The sequence below is a fragment of the Nelusetta ayraudi genome, unplaced genomic scaffold (genome assembly GCF_046127955.1).
Source record: "Nelusetta ayraudi isolate G7.1 ecotype Tasmania unplaced genomic scaffold, CSIRO-AGI_Nayr_v1 ptg000090l, whole genome shotgun sequence".
In the NCBI taxonomy this organism is placed as follows: Eukaryota; Metazoa; Chordata; class Actinopteri; order Tetraodontiformes; family Monacanthidae; genus Nelusetta; species Nelusetta ayraudi.
The window spans coordinates 353,005-364,981 of record NW_027466140.1 but is presented as its reverse complement, the minus strand read 5'-3'; the positions used below and the strand labels follow the sequence as shown (position 1 = coordinate 364,981).

The 11,977-nt window shown below is 42.9% G+C and overlaps 1 protein-coding gene across 1 annotated transcript; it reads left to right on the top strand.

Annotated features, from left to right (window-relative positions):
* Positions 1-479: 479 nt before the first annotated feature.
* gm2a (ganglioside GM2 activator) lies at positions 480-4,256 on the top strand. Its single transcript, XM_076046585.1, has 4 exons — positions 480-714; positions 1,289-1,441; positions 1,814-1,996; positions 3,639-4,256. Exons 1-4 carry the CDS (start codon positions 607-609, stop codon positions 3,792-3,794), a joined length of 600 nt encoding a protein of 199 aa, XP_075902700.1. The 5' UTR covers positions 480-606; the 3' UTR covers positions 3,795-4,256.
* The last annotated feature ends 7,721 nt before the right edge of the window (positions 4,257-11,977 follow it).

Below are 11,977 nucleotides of genomic sequence, written 5' to 3'. Positions count from 1 at the left end.
TTTAGCAAAATCTAAAGGCCATAAAATGCCAGTACATCTGATTAAAGCATTTTATCCAATGAATGTACATTTAACAAAACAAAACTAAATCAAACGGTAATTTTTGTCTTTAGATTTCCCAAGCAACGTTATAAGTGATCACATATATTTTATTTCACATGTATTTTATGTTATCCTTTTTTATATATATATACTTTTAGTTACGCTGCAGTTTGAGGATATAAGTTGCTATTTTATTTTAACCCGGTTTATTAATGACAAACAACGGGATTGATTGATTTTGAATGGCAGTTGTTCTCTTTACGGACCTCCAATTTTAACTCCCTGCTCGTCACCTTTTATTGTATGTTCCGAGACTGACATCCTCTGGTCAGAATTCGAAATTGCACTTTATCACGTTCAATCACGTTCGGTAGCTTTCGACAGAACTACAAACTGCGCATGCGCATGCGGCACTCCACCCACCCGGCGCTGTCAACACGGAAGGTAGAAAACCGGTGGCCGCGTCGCCCCGAAGCTCACTTAAAGGTTGTCACAGGTTCATGTGTCACTCTGCTCTGTCACTTGGGTCCATTTCCGGGTCTCAGTCGCTTCCCGAACAGCATCATGCACAGAGTGTCGCTGTTAGCCGTCGCCGTTAGCCTGCTGCTGGCGCTACTTCTGAACCGGGTCGATGGCAGTCTGGCGGGTCTGCGGAGGGTCAACAGGCTCCAGGTGGGTCTCAGTCCGGGCTTCGACTCTCACTGAAGTCCCGCGTGGTGTTGTTGTTGTTGTTGTTGTTGTTGTTGATCAAAAGCAACATCGGGAGGGTAATTTGGGGAAGAAAACGCTTTTGGCTGTCAGAGTTAAATCATATTTTGTCTCTCAGCGTTATGGACGTTTAGCCCCCCCCGGTTGTCTCGGGACTACAGTAGGAACTGTCTGTTCATAGGGTAATTTTTGGTGTTGGGTTTTATGTGAGTCTTCACTCATGCGATAAGATCGTCGTAGAAGTAGAATGAGATAGTAAGTTCACGTTGAACTAAGTGGGTCAGATATGTTGGAACTGGATGCTGTACTGCTGTTTTCTGCTGTTGTTTGAAAGTGAGTAGTGTATTGTAATGGCCTCGCAAAATAATTATATTATAATATAATAAAAATATTTTTTTTTATGAAAAAAAAAACAAAAAAGAACTAGACAGTTGACAGTGAAACAATAAAAATAGTCAGAGGCAAAGTTCACACCAACGTTCAAGAGTACAGTTTAAACCCAAAAGGTGCGTCCTCCTGACTTGTGTTGTATCTACAGCTCCTGGGCTTTGACTGGAAGAACTGCGGGCAGGAGGACGACCCGGCCGTTCTGACGAGCCTGAGCCTGTCCCCAGATCCGATCATCATTCCTGGGGACTTGTCAGCTGCGGCCTCGGGCTCCACGAAGGTGGAACTGAGCACGCCCTTGTCTGTGGGTACAACACAACACAACACAACACAACACAACACAACATAACACCACCAGCGGCACAGAGGGCACTTCACAAAACATCAGGACGTTTGGATGCTGACAGATTTCTCCTTCGCTCCGCGAGAGTTAACAATGCACGTGTAGTTGTTTCACACCTAGGAGACCTTATGAACATATTTTTAATTATCTGATGTTTAAAATTAGAACAGTGACTCATTACTGCTTTATAGCGGCAGTGCAGGAAATATTTCAACGTTGTTGACTTATTGTTTAATTATTTTTTATTTTTTTACCAATTTTATTTGGCTACAGGAAGTTTCAGATTTGAAAGACTTAATTTCTCACTCCCTTCCACCCCCCACTGTCCCCCAGGTGAACGTGACCGTGGAGAAGGAGGTGGCTGGTTTCTGGGTGAAAGTGCCCTGCGTGGAGAAGGTGGGCTCCTGCCATTACCCGGACGCCTGTGCCATACTGGATGAGCTCATCCCGCCGGGTCAGGAGTGCCCCCCGCCGCTGTCTGTCTACGAGCTTCCCTGCCACTGCCCCTTTAAGGCCGTGAGTCTGCCCACTTTGGGTTTTTTTTTATTGACTTCCCCATTCCAGTTCCACATGAAAATGTTTTGGTTTCCTCTTGTCAAATGCAGGGGCGGACGCAAAACCGAAATACATTTTTTTTTAGTTTTTTCTTTGGGATGCATGCTAAAGTTTGGCGTTGTTAGTTTAGCCCAGAGCCAAGTTTTTCCGTCGCCTGGAGGAGGGCTGGTCGATATGACGATACATCATCTGGACAATAGAAAATGTCCGTTGTTTAATATGAAGCTCTATTGTTAATATCACAGTGTCGCAAAACTCGCTTTACGGCAGTATTTCACGTCACCGACACGCTGCAGTGTTGACAACTTGGCGACTTTCTTGCTAGATCTGGCGACTTTCCGAACCCCCCCGTGGCGACTTTTTTGTCAAAAGCGACGAGCGACAAATCTAGCGACATTTCCTGGTGTCACTGGAGACTTTTCCGGTATTTCAGAGGCCGACACGAAAGCGTGTGTCGTTCCTCCGCAGTTCCTGTTCTTTGCGAGCAGCGGGTGCTGCCGCGAGCCCCTCACCAGCCCCAAAGCAGTCACAGGCGGTCACAGCCTGGAGAGTTGAGTCTTGGGCAGCTGCAGTCAGGAGAGGAGCAGAATGGAGGCCCTCATCACTCTGCGTCCAGGCAGCAAATGAGTCGCGCACGCCGATCTCGTTCTCTTTACAGAGCGGCATGTAAATGTAAAGGTTTATTCATTGTCACACTAAAAGGAGTCGCTGCATTTGACTCACACAGCCGCAGTTACTTACTCACCCTCAATTCCAACTTATGGTCCAACAACAATCCTCTTAAATAGGGTGGTTAAAACTAAAAGCTAACTATATGCCACACTCATAAAAGCGGCTGTGAGGCTCCGACCAGCCAAACCTCTTATTAACGAGCCGACCATACTGCGCATTGAAACACAACTGAACCTCTTTTAGACACAGTTCGATTGTAGTAAATATATATAAGATACTTATTTTTTTATTTATTTATATAATAGAAAAAACACCCTAAAATATATTTAGGGTGTTAATTAATTGAATATACCAAAAATGTGCAATATCGTGATGCATATTGTATTGGGATATAAAACGAGTTGTATCGGGATATGACATTTTGGTCATGTCGCCCAGCCCTAGCCTGGAGGCGGATTCAGGTCACAGCTGATCGATAAAATGAATCAGCTGACGGCCGACAAGGAGGCTGTCAGGTGTTAGTTTACAATGACAGACAGAAAGAATCATTAAAGCAGGTCCGTGAGTGAGTGAGTGAGTGAGTGAGTGAGTGAGTCAGCCTGGTCAAAGGCCCCAAACATTATTATGTGCTCTGAGCAAGAATCAGCTGAAGTTGGGAAAAAACAACGCAAAACGAGATAAGACAGCCACTCACGCCTCTTTAATCATTAACTCTGAGGTCAGGTATCTGGGACGGAGCGATGATGATCAAACTTTATGATGAGATCAGGAGGTAAAATAAACAAAAAAAAAACCAAAAGACTTTGTTTTCTTATGAGCATCCATAACCTGATCAACACATCAGGGAGCTGACGAGTCACGATAGGGTGTCTTTAGTGTCCGCAGTGATTAGAAATCCAATCAGCTTACCTCTGACCTCTGACCTCCTCAGGGTTCGTATTCGCTGCCCCAGACGGACTTTGACGTGCCCCACATCGACATGCCCTCCTGGATGACCAACGGGAACTATCGCGTGCAGGCCGTGCTGGGCGCCAATGGGAAGGAGCTGGGCTGCGTGAAGATGGCGCTCGCGCTTCACTCCAACTGACCACCGCCAGCGAGAGCATCGGCGACTACAAAGCAAAAAAACACACACAAATCGACTTCAGACGCACACTGCTGAGTTTCATTCCACTGGTGATTTTTGATTTTCCATCTTTTATAAATATCTTCTCTCAATGAGTGAAAGTAATGAGTCAGAACTTACTGAAAGCTCCAAATCTCACACTTCATCATGATATTTATAAAACATTTAAAAAAATAAAATAAAAAGGCTTATCTTATGTGCTTGTATATTTTCTTGCTTTGCTTTAAAAAAATTGTTTTTGATGTGCCTGATTTGTGACTTCAGGATGAAGCACTTTTATCAAATTAAAGAGATTAAAGAGGTAGAAGAACTATGCAACCCAGGTACACTTCTGCTCTCTCTCTTTCACAGTTTTTATAAACCAATAGTATTTTGAGCTGCCAAACTGTAAAGCCTTTTAATAAACATCCTCTCACAAATGCATCTGTTGTCATGGTAACGCACCAAACTGAAAGAGAACAAACCTGGCTGTGTTTCATCGATTAAATGAATAACATGAAAAAACATTAGGCAGAGAAAAAGAAAGACCGTTGTTTTTTCTGTGTTGCACGGCTCCCGGTTTTTCTTTGGCCACAAGGTGGCAGCATTTCCGCTGTTTGATAACTGCCGAGTGGGAGTGGGTTTTTAATTTTTATGTTGAGGTCGAATTTCACTGACTAATGATTCATATGTACGGAAGAGGATTAGGGCCATAAGAAGAGGAAAATAAATTAAGATAGAATTTTTTTGCAAGTTTCCTATTTGAGAGTAAAAGAAAGACAAAATTTCATGAATAAAATTGTCATTTTGCAATTAATGTCAACGTGACACTACGTCGAATGAAGTCGAAAGGCTCTGCCTGCAGGTCTAGTGGAGTACTTCCATTTTTTTTTGTGCCAGTTTCCTGGTTACTGCGGGTGCACCGTGTCGGATAAACCTGTTTTCAGCAGTTTACTTTTAACTGTAGGTAACTGGGTTAATCCACCATTCATCCAGTCTACTCGCGAATTTCCACTATTTGCTGTTATGATATGTGTATTTCCACACAGATAAAGGAGCTAATGCTCGGCGTTAAATAAAGTTCTACATGATGAACAACGTTCTTTCATTCCAATAAGAAGAACAAAACATTTGCGTCGACTATATTCACGGAAGCTTGTCAGTTTTTAAAGTCGACTTTATTCACAAAAGTCTGTCTTTTTTACGTGGACTTTTTTACTACGACATTATTACGAAATTTCAACTTAAAACTCGAAATGAAAACTTCAATATTTTTGTCTCTTCTTACGGCCCTAATTCTCTTTCGTACATAATGTATGAGCAGGGTAAGAAGACTACAATCAGATTTTTTTAGTTGTCACACTTCACAGGAAGTGACGGTTGAAAACTGGTTGACAGGAAGTGAGGAGCTTCTTTTTCTTTCTTTTCTTTAGTGGTTCAACAGACGGACCAAAGACCAGACCAACTGTCCAATCAGAGCCCACATCCTCGAAACTTTAAAGGTTAAGATTCAAGGTTTAAAACATTTTTTTTTTTTTTTATCTCTTCTTGTGTTTTTAACACAGAGTTTCTAGAAAAATCAGGCCCTTTGTGACATCACAAGGTCTGTGAACATGTGTTGGCTCCGTCCTCTGAGGCTGCTTGGACTTCTAGGAATTTTTCTGAGTGATTGTTTATGAAGATGCTGCTCCACTGGGGTCCAGAAATAAAAAGTAATAAAGACCTGAAGTTGAGGAAACATTTTAGCGCTACTGTTAAAACAAACAAAAAAACAGATGTAGCCGGAGTACTGGTTTCTCTCTCTCTCTCTCTCTCTCTCTCTCTCTGTTTCTCTCTCTATTGATATCACCTGGGGCACTGATCGACGGGTGGCGTTGCGTGCTGCTTGATAATGGAAAGTCGATAGAATCGCTTTTTTCTGTACTTGGTTTCAGATTACTATTTTTGGAAAGTTCTTTGTTGTCTGTTCATTCTTTCATGTCTGCCTGGTAGTAGACCACCCAAGGAAGCCCCCCCACTAAATTTCAGAAAATTCTGGCGTAGCATTTTAAAACAGAGCTCTTCCAAAAAATTACCCTTTATAGTTGTACTGTACTGGATTTTCTAATTTTCATCATTCCACTGCAGGTTGCTGGTACACCACTCCAGAATGCCACACATCCAATTTCCAAAGATTCTGATGTAAGATTTCAAAATAAAGCTCATCCAAAAATTGTGATTTGATTGTGTAATATTCTTGATTTCAGATAAATATTTTGGAGAAATTCCTAATTGTTGCTCCATGAATCCACTGCAGAATGGTTGTACACGTATATGTTGTGGTAGCTGATTACAGTCAAGGCATAGACAGCGCAAAGCCGAAAAAATGCCAGCGTTACTTCAACAGTCTTACAGTGAGACTCTCTTGTCTTCAGAACCATACGGACTGACAAAATGAAGACAGTATGAGCATTTGCTGACACTTCGTGTCACTTAGTATTGTAGCTTGGTATGGTAGGTCAACACATATCGCTATCCTTCAAGCAGCACAGGAGCCATCCACATCAATGTGTCAATATTGATGACAAAGCCCAGGATAAAGAGGAATCTTCAAAAGCAAATACTGTATTAATGTGATGATCCTGTTTAAACAGGGCACAAGAAATCAGGGATGCAACTGAGAACCTTGCACACTAAACTCAACTCGGACATCCGGTTGCCACCACCATATCTATGGCCACTATGGTGAACCCACGACGACTGAAGAATATAAAGTTTTAGTTGCTGAATTATCAGCAAATTAAAATATAGTTATCATGGCGCCAACATGTTTATTGTTTAATAACTTAACAGTTCAATAGTTTGTTTTGTTATTGTCTTGTTGGTCTCTCATATACAAATTGGCAACAATGCGCAGTTGACTGGACAAGTGTTTGGTGAGTAAAAGGCTGCTATTTTCCAAACTAATCCTGCAAGTTTATGAGGTTATTATTGATTTTTTTTTTATGTGTGTGTCGCGGCTGTAGCGGCAGCAGAAGGAGACTTCCCCGGTACTTTCCCCCCATGCTTTGAACCCAGCGGTTTATACAACGGTGCGGCTAATCTATGTTTTTTTTTTTTTTTTTTTTTTTTACAGCTAATGGCTACTAGGGGACCTTCTCAATTTATGGATTTTTGGGTGGGCTCGGGAAAGAGTGAGACAGGCAGTTCGCACGAACAACGAAAGCAAAAGTGGAACCAAATACAGAACGAGAGCAAGACAGTTTGCCCAAACCCTCATTGTGGAAAACAAACGAAGAATTGCATATGATGCAGCTTTTAAGTTAAAGGCAGTCGATCTGGCTGTCAAAGAAGGAAATAGAGAAATACTGATCATTTCTAAATCAAAAGAAAAGGGTGAACACAGAACAAGTCAACCAAATAATGTTTCTGAGCACGGCGCGCTCGCGCTCTCGACTGTATGTTCTCTTGTGCCTTGGGTGCAGTAGTTTAAATGTTTAAACATACATCAAAGTGTTTGTGAGTTACATAGGGCAAGTGGGACAGACTTTTTCTGCAGAGTACCACACCAAATATTATTGGTGTTGTAACACCCATAGATATGTATAAGAAAGGTTTACACACACACACAAACACACGCACACACACACACACACACACACACACACACACACACACACACATGCATATATATGTAAATGGTAACACAAAGGATATAATGTCAACACTACAACCACAAAGTGTAAATTTTTGGATGAACTTTATTTTGAAATGCTACATCAGGATTTTCTGAAATTGTGTGTTTAGCATCATGGAGTGGTGTAATAGCAACCTGCAGTGGAATCATGGAATTTGTCAGAAATATTAATCTGAAATCCACTTCTCTTTCTCTCTCTCTCTCTTTCTCTCTCTCTCTCTCTCTCTCTCTCTCCCCCTCTCCCTCTCTGTACACAGAGCAAGCAGAAATCGATTGTCGGCTAGCTGGACGGCTTTTGTCGAACTGTTGGTTGGCTTGACCGCAGTTAACGGTCGCACGTGCTCCCCCTCTTGCACAACACAGGTAGTGTGTACTCTGTGGTGCTTCCTTCTGCCATTCTACGTGCCAGATTGCGCAATGTTGACACGGCCTTGCTCTTTACCTAGTGTGGCAGGCTGTTGGTGGCGTGGGGCCGGGGTTGTCCTGCTAGGAGCCCTCCTGTTTGTGGTTAGTCGCTGTTGTCCGCCTCCCTTTTCTGTGATCGTTTTTCCACTCAGCTGATTGTTATAATTTCTGTGCTGCAGTATCCCTCCTGTGGCCCACTGTAGTGCTGCGTTGGTGAGGCTGGAGTAAACTAAAGCTGCTGCCACCATCACGGACTGTCTTGGCTCTTGGCTTTCTTTCTTTTTGGACTATTTGGCTCTCTGGGACTTTGTTTGGGTTTGTCGGTTGTGCGGTGCCGGTTGGCCCGATCCCAACACCTGTGGCGAACTAGCTCCTCAATGAGCTGGTGTCTGGATTGGCACATTACCACTATATTTTAATTGATTTTCTGTTGTTTGATTTATCATTCATTCATCCATCTTCTATACCCGCTTATTCCAATTCAGGGTCACGGGGGTCTGCTGGAGCCTCTCCAAGCTGTCTTAGGGCGAAGGCAGGGTGACACCCTGGACAAATCGCCAGTTCATCGCAGGGCCACATAGAAACAAACAACCATTCACACTCACATGCACACCTACGGACGATTTAGAGTGTTCAATTGACCTCACATGCAAGACACGGGGAGAACATGCAAACTCCACACAGAAAGGTCTCAGGCCCGGGCCCCGGAATCCAACCAACGACCTTCTTGCTGTGAGGCAGCAGCGCTAACCACTGCACCACCGTGTCGCCTTGTTTGATTTATTATGTTGTAAATTCTTTGGGGTTATTATCATTTGTTTAATTGTATTTTGGTTTCTTTCGTTTATTGTCTTTATTCACTTTATTGTTGCTTTAGTGTGTGTGTGTGTGTGTGTGTGTGTGTGTGCGTGTGTGTGGCAGCTGCATGGCGGCAGGCAGCAGGTGAAGTGAGGAGCGCACCGTTTTAAAGATCAAACAGCAAAGCCGTCGTAACCGCTGTCGTAAATGTAGTCAAGTGCGATATGTTGTTGTGGAGTCTACCGGGACAATGTGCCTTAGTTTCAGCGATTAAAACCTCATACAAACGAGCACTCCAAAGTTGGAAGGTTTTACCAACAACGGTGGCTCCCCCACGATCCAATGCCAAAACTGATTCATCAGGCGGACATGGAGTTGCCGCAACACATGGACTTCTCTGACACATTGCAGCCCCTGAATGAGAAGCAGTGGGCTGATTTTCAAGCGATAGCTTTTAGGAAAAGTTGGAAGCTTAACCTCGCCATCTGGCTCCCTGACAGTCATCGCCCACACTGTATTCACCACGGCAATAATGCACAGATTACTGACAGGATTGTGGACTTGATATCGGAAGCCATCAGCTATACCCCGGGTTCCTCTGCATTCCTGTACAAACATTGTACTGTAAAGCCCAGCATGATTTTTTCCCCTGTACAATAATGTCTCTGATGTGTTATGTAACATCTCAGCGAACACCCCTGATGTTGTGGTGGTAAATGAGAGTAGCGGTGAGGTGCTCATTCTCGAGGTTGGCTGTACCTTTGATCACAGCCTGGAAGAAGCCTTCTTAACTAAGTTGCTAAAAATACCAGCAGCTTCAGCAGACCATTTCTCAGCTGGGCTACAGATGTAAACTTTTAATTTTTGATATTCGGTAGCATCGTCAGGGGATGGCAGGGGTCGGCAGAGGTCGGCAGGCATTGGCCGGTGTTTTGCAGGATTCTGAAGGGGTCGGTTGGCGTTGCGAGGGGTCGGCAGGTGTCGGGGTGCGTTGGCGGGTGTCATGGGGGCCGTTGCAATGATCGGGCTCTTTTTAATTTAGTAAAAAACTAAATGCTTTCAAATGCTTTCTTTAAATCAATAAACACTCATTTTCTGTATTTTTTTATTGTCTGTTGCAGTTGTGATTTCTTCTATTATATTTATAACGTCAGAGCTGTAGATCGACTTCCTCGTTATCATTTATTTATTACAGAGTACAGATTTAACTTAAAGGCTTTGTTATACATGATTATGATTATGACTATGATTATTGTCCTACTTGCCCATTCTGTGTCTCAATTGAGTTTGCAAGGTTAGGTTCAATTTGCAAAAGTTCCATTTACAAAAAAATAATTAAATTCATCTGCTACTTTGGTCATTTTCTGTATAACCTCCTGACCAGTAGTGAATTGTTTAGACTTGTAAATGCAAGGTTATTTCCTATTGCTTTATTTAAGATTTTCCACATGCCCTTTAAATTGATTTTATTCTCCTCCAGCACTTTTTTTTGCTTGCCTCAATATGGTTGTCAATTTATTTTTATGTACCTTATATTTATTTTCTGCTTTCTGTGTTCTAAATTTCATGAAATGTCTGGATGAAATATTTTTTCTTCTTACATGCCTTTTGCAAGCTCTTTGTTATTCATGTTTTTTCTCGTATTTATTTTTTGCTTATATTGAATTTTTGCGCAATTCTTATCATAGGGTTTCAGGTAGTTGTTCAGAAAAACCTCATGCGCATCATTAACGTCTTCAACATGCATTCCAGTCCATTCTTCTTGCTGTAAATATGCAAATTTCCCCAGTGTGGGGTTAATAAAGTCATTCTATTCCAACTCTTCCCTCCATCGTCTTCCGTTCAGTCCTTTTGCTGTCCTCCTCTATCATTTTCTCACTCCAGTTCTCTTTCTCTTCTCTTCTTTTCATCTCCCTGCTTTCCTAACCCTTGTCCTCCCTTCTCTTTTGCATTCCTCCCCCCCCCATCCCTACTCCCCCCTCCTCCTCTACTTTGTTTCGGGCCTCTCCTCCATCCAGGACATCCTGTCTCTGACCTCCACCGAGGAGGAGGCTTCCTGCAGCAGGAAACAGGTCCAGAGATGGAGGACGGTGTGATGATGGGTGGAGGGGCTAGAGGGGGGAGGAGGGGGAGGGGTAGAGGGAGGGAGAGTGGCAGGAAGAAGCAGAGGGGGTCAGAGGTCAAGATGTAAACAAAGAAACTGAGCGGCACGGTGGGGGACAATCGGAGCTGGAGGTGAGCGGGTTCAGCTGGGTCACTGATTGGCTGTCAACACGTCGTCACTGGTCACTGTGTGGGATTGACCAATCAGACAACGGCATTCACAAAAACACTTCCAATAATCCACTATGGTGGGTTTCTTGATTCATATTTTTGACTTTCATTCCGTCAGAATAAATATTTTGACTCTTGAGAAGTTTGGTGTACAGGAATTATTGATTGATTGCCACAATGGCAACAATTATATGTTTAATGACCTTTGAATCCCAGACCAATGAAAAAAAGGGAAAGTTAGCAATATTCCGATGGTTCAGCAAATCAGACTTTTTGCAAATATTTATTCAGGCTTTTCACACACACACACACACACACACACACACACACACACACACACCAAAAAAGTGTTTTTTGTCTTTTACTGCTCTGCTCTGATTCTTATCAGGTAACATGTGGGTCAGCAGATCAGCTACATCCTGCTTTTAACGCACACACACGCACGGACAGACACACACACACACACACACACACACACACACACACAAACAGCTATAGTCTGGGCAGGCAGGGTTCTGCTGCTTCACACAGCTGCACTGACCTTAGTTGTGTTAGTTAGTTAGTTGTGTTGTGTTAGTTGTCGTTATGAGCCCCCCCACCCACAATGTTTATTAGATCCTCAGTCTTAAAAGGCCCGACAGCCTTCGAGTTTCAAACGATGCAAAAAGCTTTCTTTTGACCAGTCTGAGTGTCGCTCCTTTCTTCGTGCTGGGAACGGAGGAAATTGGCATATCCGGCAGCAGAATTACAAGTCAAGCAGCTCTGCAGGCATGACAAACTAAACAAACAAAGACAAACAAAATTTCAGTCATCACGCATGATACACACTAATACATGAAGGTAACATAAATAAAAAAAAAAAATCAATAATTATTATAATATGTCAGGCTTATATTTTACCTTCTAGGTGGGCAGGAGACTTGGGACTAGGTGGAGTTCAGGTCCAGACTCATGACGTCATGAAGGCAGTAAAACGTGTTTCACTGTCTGTGCAAGAAGTCTGAAAAAAAAA

Coding starts and splice junctions, on each gene's coding strand:
- gm2a (XM_076046585.1), top strand. CDS start 607: ATGCACAGAGTGTCGCTGTTAGCCGTCGCCGTTAGCCTGCTGCTGGCG. Junction 1,442..1,813: donor AACTGAGCACGCCCTTGTCT/GTGGGTACAACA, acceptor ACTGTCCCCCAG/GTGAACGTGACCGTGGAGAA. Junction 1,997..3,638: donor GCCACTGCCCCTTTAAGGCC/GTGAGTCTGCCC, acceptor TGACCTCCTCAG/GGTTCGTATTCGCTGCCCCA.